The 20,520-nt window shown below is 37.6% G+C and overlaps 1 protein-coding gene across 2 annotated transcripts in view; it reads right to left on the bottom strand.

The window, feature by feature from the left end:
• Window positions 1-20,520, bottom strand: part of TBC1D8B (TBC1 domain family member 8B) — a 72,960-nt gene that overhangs the window by 23,131 nt on the left and 29,309 nt on the right. For both annotated transcript variants that reach the window (XM_024749584.1, XM_024749585.1), the window contains exons 8-10: window positions 10,149-10,298; window positions 9,469-9,619; window positions 8,773-8,987 (exon numbers count right to left, since the gene is read on the bottom strand). In XM_024749584.1, the coding sequence (XP_024605352.1) occupies window positions 8,773-8,987; window positions 9,469-9,619; window positions 10,149-10,298 (516 nt within the window). The remainder of the gene's footprint in view (window positions 1-8,772; window positions 8,988-9,468; window positions 9,620-10,148; window positions 10,299-20,520) is intronic.

Here is a 20,520-nt window from a genome sequence, read left to right as displayed (position 1 = left end):
TTTTTAATTTTTTAAATTTTAATAATATTTTTAAAGATTTTTTTATTTTAATAACTTTATTTTATTTTATTTTATTGCTCTCTTTTTTTCCTCCCTTCTCTTCAGAGCCATGTGGCTGACAGGGTCTTGATGCTCCGGCCAGCTGACAGGCCTGAGCCCCTGAGGTGGGAGAGCCGAGTTCAGGACATCAGACCACCAAAGACCTCCTGGACACACCTAACATCAACTGGCGAGAGCTCTCCCAGAGATCTCTGTCTCAATGCTTAGACCCAGCTCCACCCAACGGGCAGCAAGCTCATAGAAGGAACTTACCTCAACATAATAAAGGCCATATATGACAAACCCACAGCCAACATCATTCTCAGTGGTGAAAAAGTGAAATCATTTCCACTAAGATCAGGAAAAAGACAAGGCTTCCCACTCTCACCACTATTATTCAAAATAGTTTTGGAAGTTTTAGCCACAGAAATCAGAGAAGGGAAATAAAAGGAATCCAAATCGGAAAAGAAGTAAAACTGTCACTGTTTGCAGATGACATGATACTATACATAGTGAATCCTAAAGACGCCACCAGAAAACTACTAGAGCTAATCAATGAATTTGGTAAAGTTGCGGGATACAAAATTAATGCACAGAAATCTCTTGCATTCCTCCTATACACTAACAACGAAAGACCAGAAAGAGAAATTAAGGAAACACTCCCATTCACCATTGCAACAAAAAGAAAAAAATACCTAGGAAGAAACCTACCTAAGGAGACTAAAGACCTATATGCAGAAAACTATAAGACACTGATGAAAGAAATTAAAGATGATACAAACAGATAGAGAGATATACCATGTTCCTGGATTGGAATAATCAATATGGTGAAAATGACTATACTACCCAAAGCAATCTACAGATTCAATGCAATCTCTATCAAACCACCAATGGCACTTTTCACAGAACTAGAAAAACAATTTCACAATTTGTATGGAAACACAAAAGACCCCAACTAGCCAAAGCAATCTTGAGAACGAAAAACGGAGCAGGAGGAATCAGGCTCCTTGACTTCAGACTATACTACAAAGCTACAGTAATCAAGACAGTATGGTACTGGCACAAAAACAGAAATATATATCAATGGAACAGGATAGAAAGCACAGAGATAAACCCCCACACATATGGTCACCTTGTCTTTAATAAAGGAGACAAGAATGTACAATGGAGAAAAAACAGTCTCTTCAATAAGTGGTGCTGGGAAAACTGGACAGCTACATATAAAAGAATGAAATTAGAACATTCCCTAAAACCATACACACAAAGAAAAAAAAACTCAAAATAAATTAAAGGCCTAAATGTAAGGCCAGACACTATAAAACTTAGAGGAAAACATAGGCAGAACATTCTATGACATAAATCACAGCAAGATCCTTTTTGACGCTCCTCCTAGAGAAATAAAAAAAAATAAACAAATGGGACCTAATGAAACTTAAAAGCTTTTGCACAGCAAAGGAAACCATAAACAAGACGAAAAGACAACCCTCAGAATGGGAGAAAATATTTGCAAACGAAGCAACTGAGAAGGATTAATCTCCAAAATATACAAGTAGCTCATGCGGCTCAATATCAAAAAAACAAACAACCCAATCCAATAATGAGCAGAAGACCTAAATAGACATTTCTCCAAAGAAGATACACAGATTGCCAACAACAGATGAAAGGATGCTCAACATCACTAATCATTAGAGAAATGCAAATCAAAACTACAATGAGGTATCACCTCACACCAGTCAGAGTGGCCATCATCAAAAAAATCTACAAACAATAAATGCTAGGGAGGGTGTGGTAAAAAGGGAACCCTCTCACACTATTGGTGGGAATGTAAATTGATACAGCCACTATGGAGAACAGTATGGAGGTTCCTTAAAAAACTAAAAATAGAACTACCAAGCGACCCAGCTATCTCACTACTGGGCATATACCCTGAGAAAACCATAATTCACAAAGAGTCATGTACCACAATGTTCACTTCAGCACTATTTACAATAGCCAGGACATGGAAGCAACTTAAGTGTCCATCAACAGATGAATGGATAAAGAATATGTGGCACATATATACAAGGGAATATTACTCAGCCATAAAAAGAAACAAAAACGAGTTTTTTGTAGTGACGTGGATGGACCTAGAGTCTGTCATGCAGAGTGAAGTAAGGCAGAAAGAGAAAAACAAATACTGTATGCTAACACATATATATGGAATCTAAAAAAAAAAACAAACAAAAAAAACAGTTCTGATGAACCTAGGGGCAGGACAGGAATAAAGACGCCGATTTAGAGAACAGACTTGAGGACACAGTGAGGGGGAAGGGTAAGCTGGGACAAAGTGAGAGAGTAGCATTACATATATACACTACCAAATGTAAAATAGATAGCTAGTGGGAAGCAGCTGCATAGCACAGGGAGATCAGCTAGGTGCTTTGTGACCACCTAGAGGGGTGGGATAGAGATGCAAGGGTGAGGGGATATGGGGATATACGTGTACATACAGCTGATTCACTTTGTTATATGGCAGAAACTAACACAACATTGTAAAGCAACTATACTCCAATAAAGATGTTAGAAAAAAAAACCAAGACACAAAAGGACAAATATTATATGATTCCACTTAAATTAGGTACCTGTAATAGGCAAATTCATAGAGATAATAGGTAGAGTAGAGATTAACAGGGCCTGGGAGAAGAGGAATGGGGAGTTGCTTTATGGGTAGAGAATTTTTGCTTGAGATGATGAAAAAGTTCTGGAAATAGCCAGTGGTGATAGCTACACAATGTTGTAAATGTACTTAATGCCACTGCATTTTTACTTATAAAGTGATTAAAATATGTATATTTTATCACAATTTTTTAAATGTTAATAAGAGGCCTAAGAAAGAATTTTTTTTTGGACAAAGCAATTATTCTTGCAAGAAATTGTCCTAAGGAAAATACAAGGAGGTATGTAAAGATTTAGTCACAAGGATGTTTTGTTAAGAGTAGTTTTACAAAACAAAACGAGACAACATAAAACAAAAATAAAGAATACAATTTTCTTTTTTTGGCCACAACACGTGGCTTGTGGGATCTTAGTTCTCCAACCAGGGATTGAACCCGGGCCCTCAGCAGGGAAAGTGTGGAGTCCTGACCACTGGACAACCAGGGAATTCACAAGAATACAATTTTAATGTCCCCAAACAAGCCATTGATGAAATATACTATGATGTATAACAGAGTGCCATAGAGAAATTGAGGAAAGAACTATGTTCTTTTTAAGAACACTTAATTACATGGAAAGACTAAGAGGAAATACTGAAAAATGTTAGTGGTAGTTATTTCTGGGTAGTGGGATTATAGATGATTTTTCTTTTCTTTTATGTAATTTTTATGTTCTAAATTTATTACAATAAATATGCACTTTTAATAAACTAAAAAAAAAGGTCAGCAAAAGTAATACACAATGTAAAAAATTAACAAACGGAAACCTCAATTAAAGAGTTGGGAGACCAGAAGGGGGCGCTCTTGTACCCTGCAACTACAGCAGAGACCAACAGGCAGAAAAAAGACTCTTCTTTCCTGGCAAGGCCAATGAAAAGCCATGGACTCTTAGTTTACTATAGCCCTTCCAACTTCCTTTTCTTCTCTATAAAAGTGTTTTCCTCCCCTTGCCATTGGGGGACTTGCCCATGGCTCGCCATGGTTGTAGACCCCAAATTGCAATTCTCTGCTCATCCTGAATAAATCCATCTTTGCTGAAGAAATATCTGGTGGTCTATTTGTTTCAGGTCAACAATGATATTACTAAAATAAAGGGGAAAAAATCACATGATTATCTCGATAGACACAGAAAAATTACTTAACAAAATCCACCACCCTTTCATGATAAAAACACTCAACAAACTAGCAATATAAGGGAACTTCCTCAACATGATAAAAAGAATCTATAAAACGCCCACAGTTAACCTCATACTTAATGATGAAAGACTGATTGCTTCCCCTTAAGGTAAATAACAAGACAAGAATATGCATTCTCACCACTTCTCTTCAACACTGTACTGAAGGTTATAGCCAGGTCAATCAGGCAAGAAAAAGAGGAAAAAAAGGCATCCAGGTTGGAATGGAAGAAGTAAAAAATATCACTATTCAGATTCCATGATCTTGTATATAGAAAATTCTAAATAAGGAATCCACAAAAAAAATCTACTAGAACTAATAAGCTTAGCAAGATTGCAGGATACAAGATCAATATATACAAAAATCAATTGTATTTCTATATACTGGCATTGAGCAATCCAAAAATAAAATCAAGAAAACAATTCCGTTTACTGTAATGTCAAAAAGAATAAAAAACTTAGAAATAAAATTAACAAAGGAAGTAAAGTCTTGCACATAGGGAACTATGAAACAACCTTGAATGAAATTTTAAAAGAATTAAATAAATGGAAAAGAAAAACATCCTGTGTTCGTGTATTAGAAGATTTAATATTGTTAATATACAATATCCCCCAAGTTGATCTACAGATTCAATGCAATGACTAAGAAAATTCCAGCTGGATTTTTCTTCTTTATCCAGAAATTGACAACAGATCCTAAAATTCATATGGAAATGCAAGAGACCTAAAAAGCCAAAACAATTTTGGAAAAAAAAAGTTAAAGGACTCACAGTTCCCAATTTCAAAACTTACTACACAGCTGTAGTAAAAAAGACAGTGTGATACTGGCATGAGAACAGAAACATAAGTCAATAGAATAGAATTGTGAGTCAAGAAATAAACCCTAGGGCTTCCCTGGTGGCGCAGTGGTTGAGAGTCTGCCTGCTAATGCAGGGGACACGGGTTCAAGCCCCGGTCTGGGAGGATTCCACATGCCGCAGAGCAACTAGGCTCATGAGCCACAACTACTGAGCCTGCGCGTCTGCAGCCTGTGCTCCGCAGCAAGAGAGGCCGCGACAGTGAGAGGCCCGCGCACCGTGATGAAGAGTGGCCCCCGCTCGCCGCAACTAGAGAAAGCCCTTGCCCAGAAACGAAGACCAACACAGCAAAAATTAATTAATTAATTAATAAACTCCTACCCCCAACATCTTCGAAAAAAAAAAAAAGAAAAAGAAATAAACCCTAACATTTATAGTCAAGTGATTTTCAGCAAGGGTGCCAAGACAATTCAATGAGTCAAAGACTGCTTTTTTTTCAACAAATGGTACTGGGACAACTGGCTATCCACAAGTAAAAGAATGAAGCTGAAACTTTTCCATACACCACACACAAAAACTAAGACAAAATGGTCAAGAAACCTAAATTTAAGCATTAAAACTATAAAACCCTTAGAAGAAAACATAGGACTAAATCTTCTTGACCTTGGATTAGGCAGTGGCTTCTTAGGTATGACATCAAAAGCACACACAACAAACGAAAAACATAAAAAAACAAATATTAAAACTTCTGTGCTTCAAAGAACACCATCAAGAAAGTGAAAAAACTGGGCTTCCCTGGTGGCGCAGTGGTTGACAGTCTGCCTGCCAATGCAGGGGACATGGGTTCATGCCCCAGTCTGGGAAGATCCCACATGCCACAGAGCGGCTAGTCCCGTGAGCCATGGCCACTGAGCCTGCGCGTCCGGAGCCTGTGCTCCGCAACAGGAGAGGCCACAGCAGTGAGAGGCCCGTGTACCACAAAAAAAAAAGAAAGTAAAAAAACAACCCACAGAACAGGAGAAAAACTTTGCAAATACTATATCTGATAAAGGATTAGTATCCAAAATATATAAAGAACCATTACAACTCAACAGTAACAAGATAAATAATCCAATTTTTAAAATGGGCAAAGGATTTGAATAGACATTTCTCCTAAGAAGATATACAAATGGCCAATAAGCATGTTAGGGAAATGCAAATCAAAACCACAACGAGATACCACTTCACATTCACTAGGATGGCTATAATCAAAAAGAGAGATAATAACAAGTGTCACCGAGGATGTGGAGAAATTGGAACCATCACACACATTGCTGGTGGGAATGTAAAATGGTACGGTCACTTTTTAAAATAGTTTGGCATTGCCCCAAAATGTTAAAGTTACATAAAGTTACCACATAACTCAGCAATTCCACTTCTAGCTAAATACCCAAAAGAATGAAAAAACACATCCACACAAAAAATTGTACACGAATATCCATGGCAACATTATTCACAATAGCAAAAATGTGGAAACAAACCAAAATGCCTACCAACTGTTGAACAAAATGTTGTATATCCATACCATGGACTATTATTCAGCCACAGCAAGAAATGAAGTATTGTACTAATACATGCTACAACATGGGTGGACCTTGAAAACAATATGCTAAATGAAATCAGGCAGACACAAAAGACCACATATTGTATCACTCCATTTAGATAAAATATCCATAATAGGCAAACCCATAGAAACAGAAAAGTAGATTAGTGATTGCCTAGGGTTGGGAGTAGGGAGAAATGGGGAGTAACTACTAATGGATGTGGGGCTTCCTTCTGGGGTGATGAAAGTGTTATGGAGGTTAAGACTGTGATGATGGTTGCACGGCTTTGTGAATATACTAAAAAACACTAATGGGTGAAGTTTCTGGTATGTGAATTCTATCTCTAGATAGATGAAAGGAAAAAGGAATGAAAAAAGCAAAGGAAGGAAGAAAAGAAGGAAGAAGATAGATCAGATAGATGGAAGGAAGGGAGGGAAGGATGGAAGAAGAAAAGATAAACAAAGCCAGTCAGCCAGCCATGAGTCAGTATGGCTCACCTGAGTTTTTGGTCAAAAGCTACAAAACCTGCTTATCATATTAAATTCAAACTTCTCCCAAGCTTGAAAGATTCACCATGATCTTGCTTCACACAAACTTATTTACTTCTTGATTCCAGCACGAACCTAGCCAGTCTGATCTCCATGGTAGGCTTATTTTCACCTGAATGGTATTGCTTATAGTGTTACCTAACTCTGAATAACTTTCCTCTGGCCCTCCATGTTTCTAATTTTGTTTTCACTTTTTAGAAGTCAAAAATCAAGTGTTGCCTACTTTGAAGCTGCCTTTAAACTACCACATATAGATAACATTATAGGCTGAGTGTAAGCTCTTTGAGAAAAGAAGCATTATGCTTCTTTATTACCTTTCAGAGATCCTAAAACATGCTAAATACTCATTCAGATGATCCACTCACTTAAATTGCTTTTCAAAAATACCTCTCTATTGATAGGTTTCAATGGATAGGTAGGACTGATATGTAATCATTATGGGTACTCAACCCCATCATAAATGAAGGTGTGGCTGAGAGTGCTAGCTATCCACCATAACCCAATCTCCCCTTCTTCCATAGTATCTGGATGTACATGTGCTCAACCACGCTACATTTTGCAGACTTCTTTATGAATAGGTGTGGCCATGAGACCAAGATCCTCCAATTAAATGTGGGTGAAGTGATGTATGCAACTTCCAGGCCTGGCCAATAAAATTTCTCATAATTGTTTCTCCATGCTCTCTCCCCTCTTCCTGTGAGTAGTAATGGCAATGAAAGAGCACCTTGGAAGCCATGTTTTGAAGATGACAGAGCCTGTTGTCAGCCTAAATCCCTGAATAATCACATGGAGGAGAGCTACCTACTGACTTGAATATTTGCACTCCTCTGTTTATTCCTTTAAGTAAACTTCTATTGTGTTTGAGATTATTTGTGTTAGCAGTCTGGCATACCCTTTAGTGTCCTAAAGGATTTTTTTCAGTGATTCCCCCACTGTCTACAAAGTAACATTCAAACTCCTGACCTATCCCAATCTACCTTTTTGATTTTTTCCCTCAATTACCTCACTTCATTCACTCTACAATTCTACTAAACAGAACATGGTCCTACATATATTCCACATTTACCTCTGTGTTTGGTTACACTGATCCCTTCACCTACAAATGGTATTTCATTCCATCTCCATATATCTAAAATTCACCAATTTCAAGACCTAAAAATGCCACTTCTTCCATGCAGCCTTCTCTGTTCCTCCAACTTATCCCTATTATAAATCCTGGTGAGATTTAATATTTCTCTAATAAATTGTCTCATTTGTTTTTCTTTTGCCAATGAATATGCTTTTTTGTTTTTAAATTTTTAATTTATTTTTGGCTGCATTGGGTCTTTGTTGCTGCACACAGGCTTGCTCTAGTTGCAGCAAACGGAGGCTACTCTTGAGGTGCGAGGGCTTCTCATTGCAGTGGCTTCTCTTGTTGCAGAGTATGGGCTCTAGGTGCGTGGGCTTCAGTAGTTGTGGTGTGTGGGCTCAGCAGTTGCGGCGTGTGGGCTCTAGAGTACAGGCTCAGTAGTTGTGGCACACAGGCTTAGCTGCTCCATGGCATGTGGGATCTTCCCAGACCAGGAATTGAACCAGTGTCCCCTGCACTAACAGGTAGATTCGCAACTACTACACCACCAGGGAAGTCCTTGAATATGTTTTAATACCTACCAGTCCATATATTTTTAAGGGCAGGATTACTATCTGATTCAGCTTTATATAGTCTTGAGCACCTAGCACAGTATCTTTTACAGAGCAGGAATTCAGTAAATATTTGTTAAATTAAAAGAAAAATGAATTAATGGAATATCAATTCTAAGTATTCCCACTATCATTCTTGCATTAATAATATCCACTATCAATCTCAGCCCAATCTCTGTCCTTATTAGTAGAGTTGGATTTGATGTGATTTTATCATTTGGAACACGATAACAGTTGAGCTCATAATGAAATCATACCTGGCAGTATCCAATTTTGGGATTCCTGAATGCATAAGCAGTGAGTACCCGCCTCAGAGCAGATATGCCAGTGTCACTCTGAAAGGCTGGATGCTCAGGCAGGGAGCGACGCAAATCACGTTCAATTTCTTCAGTAGCCAAGTTGCAGGTCCCTAAAGACTGCTCAACCACTTCAGCATAATAGCCAGGATTAGCAGCCATGTCATTAACAGCACCTGTACAGATGATCACATTAACATACAAAAGAAGAGGAACATAACAAAGCTACTACTTGCCTATATACATGAAGAACTGGATTACTTGTAAATTAAGTTTTATGCTCAAGTGTTATCTGAGTACAAACAAATAAAAGGAAAAGCTTCCCACTAGAATCTATAACATTAGGGCAGGAATCTTATCCAAAAGAATAACATTTTCATGAACTGTCTTTTCCCTTTAACTTCCTTCTGATACTAGAGATTCCCACCCTGTCTCTTGCAGTTAGCTATTGCCTAATAAACTAATCTGCTCAGACAATGGATGTATGGATATATAGGTAAGTACACATAACTACCGTACTCTCTGTGACTAGTCTGAACTCATGATAAGACTTAGTCCTAGCCATCTTTGTAATTATTTTTATTTAGCTTAGTACATAACTCCTAGAAGGGGCATAGATAATGTCTGTTAAATGAATAAAGTGAATAAATGTAATACCTGAAAAAAGCATCCAGAGCTCTCCTCTTAAGGTCTCTGGAATCCCTCTTACAACCAGATCTTGAGTCTTTTTGGTCCTAAACATGCTAACACCACGCCCACATTCTGTAAACAGGATGTTCCAGGACTGTTCCTTCATCTTTTCTTTCAACTATAACAAAAAAATCAAAGCAACTAAACATGGTGAGAAATTAACTTAATTTGAAATTAAGTTTCAAATAACTCAATAACTCTCTTCACCATGAAACAATACCTATGGAAAACAAGAACACAGAAAGTCAAAATCAGTATTCACAGATGGGCTAAACCCTGCACCACTGTCATCACAAAAATCTTTAAAATCCATGTGAGCATAACAGGTTTAATTTACTATTTTAGTTCTTCTCATATTAAAATGGTAAAACCATGACACCTAGGAGGTAAAGCTTTGAACCACCATTCTCACCAATCACCCCAATTAGGATTGACTATTAGAAATCTATGCAAATAAAGCCCAAGGTTCAACTTTCATCTTAATTCTTGATAACAGTCCTATTTTGTAATGGAACCAAACATGTCACACAGTAGTACCTGCTAGAAAACCTCTTCAAGCCCAAAAAGAAGAGTTTTCAGTCTGATCTAAGATTTTTATTTTTGATCAACTGTTTCAATCTATAGATTTAAATATTTTGTTTTCCTACCATTTTGGAATTAAGAGTCTCCAAATTCTGAGGGTGAAATACTGTCATTAAGGCTTCAGTGTTCACAGTTTTGCTGCATTCTCTCTGACATATCAAAGATTGTACCTCAATATCATCAGATGGGTCTACAGACTCAGAACTAATAGGAACCTGAAAAAGAAAGAATATAATTGTCCTAAATGTGTGCCTAAAAGTTTCCGCAAAAAGAAAAAGTGCTAATGTTTTATCTGTCATTTACAAACCACAATTTATATACATAATAAATATTAAAGCAATGTCTCAGAAGAACATTGTTTTTCCACCAAAATTAGAGATGTCAACAAACTAATGTCCAGAACATCAAGCTCACGACCTTAGTGAGTGAATTCCCCTACTTGGGCAATAAAATACAGGAAAAACATTAAAAAAAACAGGTCAGAACATTGGAAATTAACCAAAGGCACAGAATGAACTGAAAAGTATGATTCAAAAAAAAAACTAATGAACTTCAGTAAGAACACCAGTCTGTGAAGTTTTAACTTGAGGTTATTCCCATCCTCCCTCCCTTCCAAGCTCAGAGGTATGGTAGCCATGAAAGTCAGCATTATCACACCAATGGATCTTTTGGAACTTTATTAAAAGCTCCATCCCCAGAACACAGTCAATATTTTCACCAAACTAGCAGCTACCTGGAAAATCTCCATTCCTAGGGTGTTGTTATCATTTGATTTGACTCAGAGCTCAGCTCTATGTAAAAAGTCCTTTCCCCCGGGCATTCCAAGAAAACCATAGCAATCTTCTGATAATATCACAGCTGCCTAAGGCTGTGATTTCAATTTGGGGCAAACAAGAGCCTGGCTAAAAATTTAAAAGGAAGACCTTGAAAATCAGATGGCCATAGGGGAACTTTGAAAGGTTCCAACATATTCTTGGGGATCTGAAAGTATGCATGAGTATACAAGACTGTGAACCTACCCAGGAAAGAAATGGGACAGGAGAAGGCCCCAGTCATTCAACTCTGGAAATAAGAAATGAAAACTAAGGCTGATTTATAAACTATAAACTTCCTAAGTATGAAGTATACTTTCACACAAAGATCCTCTTGGCAAAAGGTGGAGAACTTACTGGTTCAAGGCATTTAAGGAAATCTTCTGGCCCATCATCGACTGACCACTGATTTAGACTGACTCAGGGGGTGATCTGAGGAAGCCATGCTTAAAAATACAAACAAGAACTAAAAATAAAAGGCAACCAACAACAAAAAATGTCCCAGAAGGGGCTTACTTCTTAGATTTTTTTAAACTAGGAATGGAAAGCAGCTATTATATATATACATTCAAAGAACTAAAGGAAACTGTTTAAAAAAATAAAGGACCAAATTTAAAAGTAGGCAAAATACCTAAGCAGAGACCTCACCAAAGAAGATATAAAGACGACAATCATATGAAAAGATGCTCAACATCATATGTCATTAGGTAATTGCAAATTTAAACAATGAGATACCATTTCACATCTATTAAAATGGCTAAAATCCAGAACACTGATAACACCAAGTGCTACTGGGGATGTGGAACAAGAAGAACTCTTATTCATTGCTGGCGGGAATACAAAGCAATACAGTACTTTAAGAGATGGTATGACAGTTTCTTATAAAGCTAAACATAGTCTTACCGTATAATTCAGCAATTGTGTTCCTAGGTATGTACCATAATGAGTTGAAAACTTATGCCCACATAAAAACCTGCACATGAATGTTTATAGCAGCTTTATTCAAAACTACCAAAAACTGGAAGCAACTAAGGTGTCCTTCAATAGGTGAATGGATAAACCCTGGTATATCCAGAGAATGGAATATTTTTCAACAATAAAAAGAAATAAACTATCAACAAAACTAAGAGCTGTTTTTTTTGAAAAGATAAACAAAATTGACAAACCTTTAGCTGGATTTACCATGAAAAAAAGAGAAAGGATTCAAACATAAAATTAGAAATGAAAGAGACTTTATACCTGATGACACAGAAATTAAAAGGATCATAAGACATTACTTTGACCAATTATATGCCAACAAATGGGATGACACAGAAGAAACGGACAAATTCCTAGAGACATACGATTACCAAGACTTAATCATAAAAAATAGAAAATCTGAACATAACCAATAATATGTAAGGAAACTGAATCTAATACAAAACCTCTCAACAACAACAACAAAAAACCCTGGACCAGATGGTGTCATGGGTAAAATCTACCAAACATGTAAAGAAGAATTAACGTTAATCCTCAAACTCTTGCAAAATATTAAATAGGAGGGAAGACACCCAAACTCATTTTACAAGGCCAGCAGTCTCCTGAAACCAAATCCAGATGGGAACACTACAAGAAAAGAAAACTAGAGGCCAAAATCCCTGATGCATACAGATGCAAAAATTCTCAACAAAATACTAGCAAACTGAATTCAACAGCACATTAAAAGGATCATACACCATGATCAACTGGGATTTATCCCTGGGAGGCAAGGATGGTTCAAAATACACAAATCAACAAAATAAGATACACCACATTAATAGAATGAAACGTAAAAATCATATGATCATCTCAATAGATGCAGAAAAATTATTTGACAAATATTCAACATCTTTTCATAAGAAAAACTATCAATAAAGTGGGTATAGAAGAAACATACCTCAATATAATAAAGGCCATATATGACAAGCCCAAAGCTAACATCATACTCCATGGTGAAAAGGTGAAAGCTTTCTCTCTAAGATCAGGAACAAGATAAGGGTGCCCACTCTCACCACTACTTTTCAACAAAGTACCATAAGTCCTGGCCAGAGAAATTAACAAGAAAAACAAATAAAAGGCATCTAGGGCTTCCCTGGTGGCGCAGTGGTTGGGGGTCCGCCTGTGATGCAGGGGACACGGGTTCGTGCCCCGGTCCGGGAGGATCCCACGTGCCGCGGAGCGGCTGGGCCCGTGAGCCATGGCAGCTGGGCCTGTGCGTCCGGAGCCTGTGCTCCGCAATGGGAGAGGCCACAGCAGTGAGAGGCCCGCGTACCAAAAAAAAAAAAAAAAAAAAGGCATCTAAATCAGAAATAAAGTAAAACTGTTTGCTGATGACATGATCTTGTATAGAGAAAATCCTTAAGACTCCATCAAAGAACTGTTAGAACTAATCAACAAACTCAGTAAACTTTCAGGATACAAAATCAGTTGTGTTTCTATACACTAACAATGAACTATCTGAAAAAAAAAAGAAAACAATCTCATTAACATCAAAAACAATAAAATACCTAGAAATAAATTAACCAAGAAAGTGAAAATCTATACATCAAAACTGATAAAACACTGATGAAAGAAACTGATGAAGACACAAATAAATGGAAAGATAACTTGTGTTCATGGATCAAAAGAATTAATATTGTGGGACTTCCCTGGTGGCGCAGTGGTTAAGAGTATGCCTGCCAATGCAGGGGACACAAGTTCGAGCCCTGGTCCAGGAAGATCCCACTGCCATGGAGCAACTAGACCCGTGTGCCACAACTACTGAGCCTGCACTCTAGTGCCCGTGAGCCACAACTACTGAAGCCCGCCTGCCTAGAGCCTGTGCTCTGAAACAAGAGAGGCCACCACAATGAGAAGCCCACACACCACAATGAAGAGTAGCCCCTGCTCCCTGCAACTAGAGAAAGCCCACGTGCAGCAATTAAGACCCAACACAGCCAAAAAATAGGAAAATAAATAAATTTATTTTAAAAAGGAATTAATATTGTTAAAATGTCCACACTGAAGGGTGGAGTCAAGATGGCGTACTAGGAGTACGCAGAATTTGCGGCTCCTCACAACTAGGGAACCTACCAGGCACTGGTGACGGACTATCGACACCTAATGGAACAGGAGGAACCCCCAGCAAACAGGCTGTGGGATCTTGGTTCCCAGGCCAGAGGTCGGGGCCGAGTTCCTGTGGTGGGAGCTCTGAGTCCAAACTGCTGGACTAACAGAGAACCTCACACCCCGGGGAATATCAATCAGAGTGAGGCCTCCCAGAGGTCCTCATCTCAGCACCAAGACCCAGCTTTATCTAACTGCCTGCAAACTCCAGTGCTGGACATCTCAGGCCAAACAACCAGTAAGACAGGAATAGAGCATCACCCATTAAAAAAAAAAAAAAAAAGAAATGACAAAAAAATTTGTTACAGATGAAGGAGCAAGGTTAAAAACCTACAAGACCAAATAAATGAACATGAAATAGGCAACCTACCTGAAAAAGAATTCAGAGTAATGACAGTAAAGATGATCCAAAATCTCAGAAACAGAATGGAGAAAATACAAGAAACATTTAACAAGGATCTAGAAGAACTAAAGAGCAAACAAACAGTGATAAACAATACAATTACTGAAACTGAAAATACTCTACAAGGAACCAATAGCAGAATAACGGAGGCAGAAGAACGGATAAGTAAGCTAGAAGATAAAATGGTGGAAATAACTGCCAGGGAGCAGAAAAAAGAAAAAAGAATGAAAATAATTGAGGACAGTCTCAGAGACCTCTGGGACAACATTTAAGTCACCAACATTCGACTTATAGAGGTCGCAGAAGAAGAACAGAAGATCCCACATGCCACGGAGCAACCAGGCCCATGAGGCACAACTACTGAGCCTGCACGTCTGGAGTTTGTGCACCGCAACAAGAGAGGCCGTGACAGTGAGTGGCCTGCACACCGCGATGAAGAGTGGCCCCTGCTCGCCGCAACTAGAGAAAGCTCACGCACAGAAACGAAGACCCAACACAGCCCAAAATAAATAAATAAATAAAAAATTTTTAAAAACCTACACTAGAAGGAATCAATAGCAGAATAACTGAGGCAGAAAAACGGATAAGTGACCTGGAAGACAGAATGGTGGAATTCACTGCTGCGGAACAGAATAAAGAAAAAAGAATGAAAAGAAATGAAGACAGCGTAAGAGACCCCTGGGACAACATTAAACGCAACAACATTTGCATTATAGGGGTCACAGAAGGAGAAGAGAGAGAGAAAGGACCAGAGAAAATATCTGAAGAGGTTATAGACAAAAACTTCCCTAACATGGGAAAGGAAATAGCCACCCAATTCCAGGAAGTGCAGAGTCCGAGGCAAGATAAACACAAGGAGAAACACGCTGAGACACACAGTAATCGAATTGACAAAAATTAAACACAACGAAAAGTTACTGAAAGCAACAAGGGAAAAATGACAAATGACATACAGGAGAATTCCCTTAAGGTTAACAGCTGATTTCTCAGCAGAAGCTCTACCTACATGGAGGCTAAACAATATAGAACTAAATAACCAAGAGATCACTGAAGAAATCAAAGAGGAAATCAAAAAACATCTAGAGGCAAATGAAAGAGAAAAAATGATGATCCAAAACCTATGGGATGCAGCAAAAGCAATTCTAAGAGGGAAGTATACAGCTAGACAAGCCTACATCAATAAACAAGAAAAATCTCAAATAAACAATCTAACCTTACACCAAAAGGAACTAGAGAAAGAAGAACAAACAAAAACCAAAGTTAGCAAAAGGAAAGATATCATAAAGATCAGTGCAGAAATCAATGAAATAGAAACAAAGAACACTATAGCAAAGATCAATAATACTAAGAGCTGGTTCTTTGAGAAGATAAACAAAATTGATAAACCATTAGCCAGACTCATCAAGAAAAACAGAGAGAGGACTGAAATCAATAAAATTAGAAAAGAAAAAGGAGAAGTTACAATAGACACCGCAGAAATACAAAGCATCCTGAGAGACTACTACGAGCAACACCATGTCAATAAAATGGACAACCTGGAAGAAATGGACAAATTCGTAGAAAGGTATAACCCCCTAAGACTGAATCAGGAAGAAATAGAAAACATGAATAGACCAATCACAAGTGATGAAATTGAAACTGTGATTTAAAATCTTCCAAAAACAAAAGTCCAGGACCAGGTGGCTTCACAGGTGAATTCTAACAAACATTTAGAGAAGAGCTAACACCCATCCTTCTCAAACTCTTCCAAAAAACTGCAGAGGAAGGAACACTCCCAAACTCATTCTATGAGGCCACCATCACTGCTACCAAAACCAGACAAAGATACTACAAAAACAGAAAATTACAGACCAATGTCACTGGTTAATATAGATGGAAAAATCCTCAACAAAATACTAGCAAACAGAATCCAACAACACACTGAAAGGGTCATATACCATGATCAAGTGGGATTTATCCCAGGGATGCAAGGATTCTTCAATATACGCAAGTCAATCAATGTGATACACCAAATACCAAATGGAAGAAGAAAAACCATATGATCATCTAAATAGATGCATAAAAAGCTTTTGAAAAAATTCAACACCCATTTATGATAAAAACTCTCCAGAAAGTGGGCATAGAGGGAAACTACCTCAACATAATAAAGGACATATAAGACAAACCCACAGCAAACATCATTCTCAATGGTGAAAAACTGAAAGCATTTCCTCTAAGATCAGGAACAAGACAAGGATGTCCACTCTCACCACTATTATTCAACATAGTTTTGGAATCCTAGCCATAGCAATCAGAGGAGAAAAAGAAAAGGAATACAAATAAGAAAACAAGAAGCAAAACTGTCACTGTTTGCAGATGACATGATACTATACACAGAGAATCCAAAATATGCCACCAGAAAACTACTAGAGCTAATCAATGAATTTGGTAAAGTTGCAGGATACAAAATTAGTGCACAGAAATCTCTTACATTCCTATACACCAATGATGAAAAATGTGAAAGAGTAATTAAGGAAACACTCCCATTTGCCACTGCAACAAAAAGAATAAAATACCTAGGAATAAACCTACCTAGGGAGACAAAAGACTTGTACACAGAAAACTATAAGACACTGATGAAAGAAATTAAAGATGATAGCTACAGATGGAGAGATATACCATGTTCTTGGATTGGAAGAATCAATATTATGAAAATGACTATACTACCCAAAGCAATCTACACATTCAATGCAATCCTTATCAAATTACCAATGGCATTTTTTATGGAACTAGAAAAAAATTCTTAAAATTTGTATGGAGACACAAAAGACCCCGAATAGCCAAAGCAGTCTTGAGGGAAAAAACCGGAGCTGGGGGAATCAGACTCCCTGACTTCACACTAAACTACAAAGCAACAGTAATCAAGACAATATGGTACTGGCACAAAAACAGAAACATAGATCAATGGAACAGGATAGAAAGCCCAGAGATAAACGCACGCACCTATGGTCAACTAATCTATGACAAAGGAGGCAAGGATATACAATGGAGAAAAGACAGTCTCTTCAATAAGTGGTACTGGGAAAACTGGACAGCTACATTTAAAAGAATGAAATTAGAACACTCCCTAACACCAAACACAAAAATAAACTCAAACTGGATTAGACACCTAAATGAAAGACCGGACACTATAAAACTCTTAGAGGAAAATATAGGAAGAACACTGTTTGACAAAAATCACAGCAAGATCTTTTTTGATCCACCTCCTAGAGTAATATAAATAAATGAAAAAATAAACAAATGGGACCTAATGAAACTTCAAAGCTTTTGCACAGCAAAGGAAACTATAAACAAGACGAAAAGACAACCCTCAGAATGGGAGAAATATTTGCAAATGAATCAATGGACAAATGATTAATCTCCAAAATATATAAACAGCCCATGCAGCTCAATATTAAAAAAACAAACAACCCAATCCAGAAATGGGCAAAAGACTTAATATCCAAAGAAGATATACAGACTGCCAACAAACACATGAAAGAATGCTCAACATCATTAATCATTAGAGAAATGCAAATCAAAACTACAATGAGATATCGTCTCACATCATCTCCCAGTAAAGACACAGACCTACTAGAGAATGGACTTGAGGATATGGGGAGGGGGAAGGGTAAGCTGTGACAAAACGAGAGGCATGGACCTATATACACTATCAATCGTAAGGTAGATAGCTAGTGGGAAGCAGCCACATAGCACAGGGAGATCAGCTTTGTGCTTTGTGACTGCCTGGAGGGGTGGGATAGGGAGGGTGGAAGGGAGGGAGACGCAAGAGGGAAGAGGTATGGTTAGCAATCTACAGATTCAATGCAATCCCTATCAAACTATCAATGGCATCTTTCACAGAACTAGACCAAAAAATTGCACAATTTGTACGGAAACACAAAAGACTCCAAATAGCCAAAAACAATCTTGAGATAGAAAAACGGGGCTGGAGGAATCAGGCTCCCAGACTGCAGATACTACAAAACTACAGTAATCAAGACAGTACGGTACTGACACAAAAACAGAAATATAGACCAATGGAACAGGACAGAAAGCCCAGAGATAAACCCACACACATAAGGTCACCTTATCTTTGATAAAGGAGGCTAGAGTATACAATGGAGCAAAGACAGCCTCTTCAATAAGTGGTGCTGGGAAAACCAGACAGCTAAATGTAAAAGAATGAAATTAGAACACTTCTTAACACCATACACAAACATAAACTCAAAATGGATTAAAGACCTAAATGTAAGGCCAGACACTATCAAACTCTTAGAGGAAAACATAGGTAGAACATCCTGTGACCTAAATCACAGCAAGATCCTTTTTGACCCACCTCCTAGTGAAAGAGAAAAACAAATACCGTATGTTATCACATATATATGGGATCTAAAAAAAACAAAAAATGTTCTCATGAACCTAGGGGCAGGATAGCAATAAAGACACAGACGTAGAGAATGGACTTGAGGACATGGTAGGGGGAAGGGTAAGCTGGGACAAAGTAAGAGAGTAGCATTGACATATATACACTACCAAATTTAAAACAGCTAGTGGGAAGCAGCTGCATGGCACAGGGAGATCAGCTCAGTGCTTTGCAACCACCTAGAGGGGTGGGACAAGGTAGGTGGGAGGGAGACGCAAGAGGGAGGGGATATGGGGATATACATATGCATATAGCTGATTCACTTTGTTATACAGCAGAAACTAACACAACACTGTAAAGCCATTATACTCCAATAAAGTTGTTTAAAAAAAAAAGTCCATGCTACCCAAAGCCATCCACAGACTCAAGGCAATCTCTATCAAAATTCAAATGGCACTTTTCATTGAAATGGAAAGAAATCCTAAACTTCACATGTAACCACAAGAGACCCTGAATAGACAATGAAATCCTGAAAAAGAACAAAGTTGAAGGCATCACATTTCCTGATTTCCAACTATATTGCAAAGTTACAGTAATCAAAACAGCATGGTACTGGCATAAAAATAGACACACAGGCTAACAGAACAGAGGTGAGAGCCCGAAATAAACCCACATATATATAGTCAACTAATATCTGAAAAGGGAACCAAGACTACTCAATGTGGAAAGAACAGTCTCTTCAATAAATGGTGTTGGGAAAACTGATTATCCACATGCAAAAGAATGAAATTGGACTGCTAGTTTACACCATGCACAAAAATTAACTCAAAATGAATTAAGGACTTAATCATAAAACCCCAAACTATAAAATTCCTAGAAGAAAATATAGGGGAAAAATTCCTTCATATTGGTCTTAGCAACAATTTTTAAGATAGGACACCAAAAGCATAAGCAAATATCAATAAGTAGGACTACATAAGGTTAAAAAGCTTCTGAAAAGAGAAAGAAATAATCAACAAAATGAAAAGGTAACATATAAAACAGAAGAAAGTATTTGCAAACCATAAATCAGAAAAGGGATTAACATCTACAACATATAATGGACTTTACACAACTCAACAGCAAAAAACAAAACAGAACAAAAAAACCTGATTAAGAAATGGACAAGGGACCTAAATAGATATTTTTTACCAAGATATACAAATGGCCAACAAATACATGAAAAGGTGCTGAACATCACTAATCATCAGGAAATGCAAATCAAAACCACAATGAGGTATAATTACACACCTGTCAGAATGGCTATTATCAAAAGACAAGAGTTAAGTGTTGGCAAGAATGTGGAAAATAGGGAGCCAAAGCACACTGTTGGTGATGATGTAAATTGGTACAGCGCTATGGAAAACATGTATGGAGGTCCTCAAAAGATTAAAATTAGAACTACCACATGATTTGGTAATCCCACTTCTGGGTATATATTCAAAGGAAATGAAGTCACTATCTTGAAGAGATATCTGCACCCCTATGTTCATTGCAGCATTGTTCACAAAATCTAAGACAAATCTAACTGTTGACAGATGAATGGATAAAGAAAATGTGGTGTGTGTATATATGTGTGTGTATATGTATATATATGTGTGTATATATATATATATATATATATATATATATACACACACACACACACACACACACACACAAAGGATTATTATTTA

Source organism: Neophocaena asiaeorientalis, unplaced genomic scaffold, assembly GCF_003031525.2.
Source record: "Neophocaena asiaeorientalis asiaeorientalis breed wild unplaced genomic scaffold, Neophocaena_asiaeorientalis_V1.1 scaffold850, whole genome shotgun sequence".
NCBI classification, from domain to species: Eukaryota; Metazoa; Chordata; class Mammalia; order Artiodactyla; family Phocoenidae; genus Neophocaena; species Neophocaena asiaeorientalis.
The sequence above is the reverse complement of the archived record's forward strand: the minus strand, read 5'-3'. Positions and strand labels throughout refer to the sequence as shown.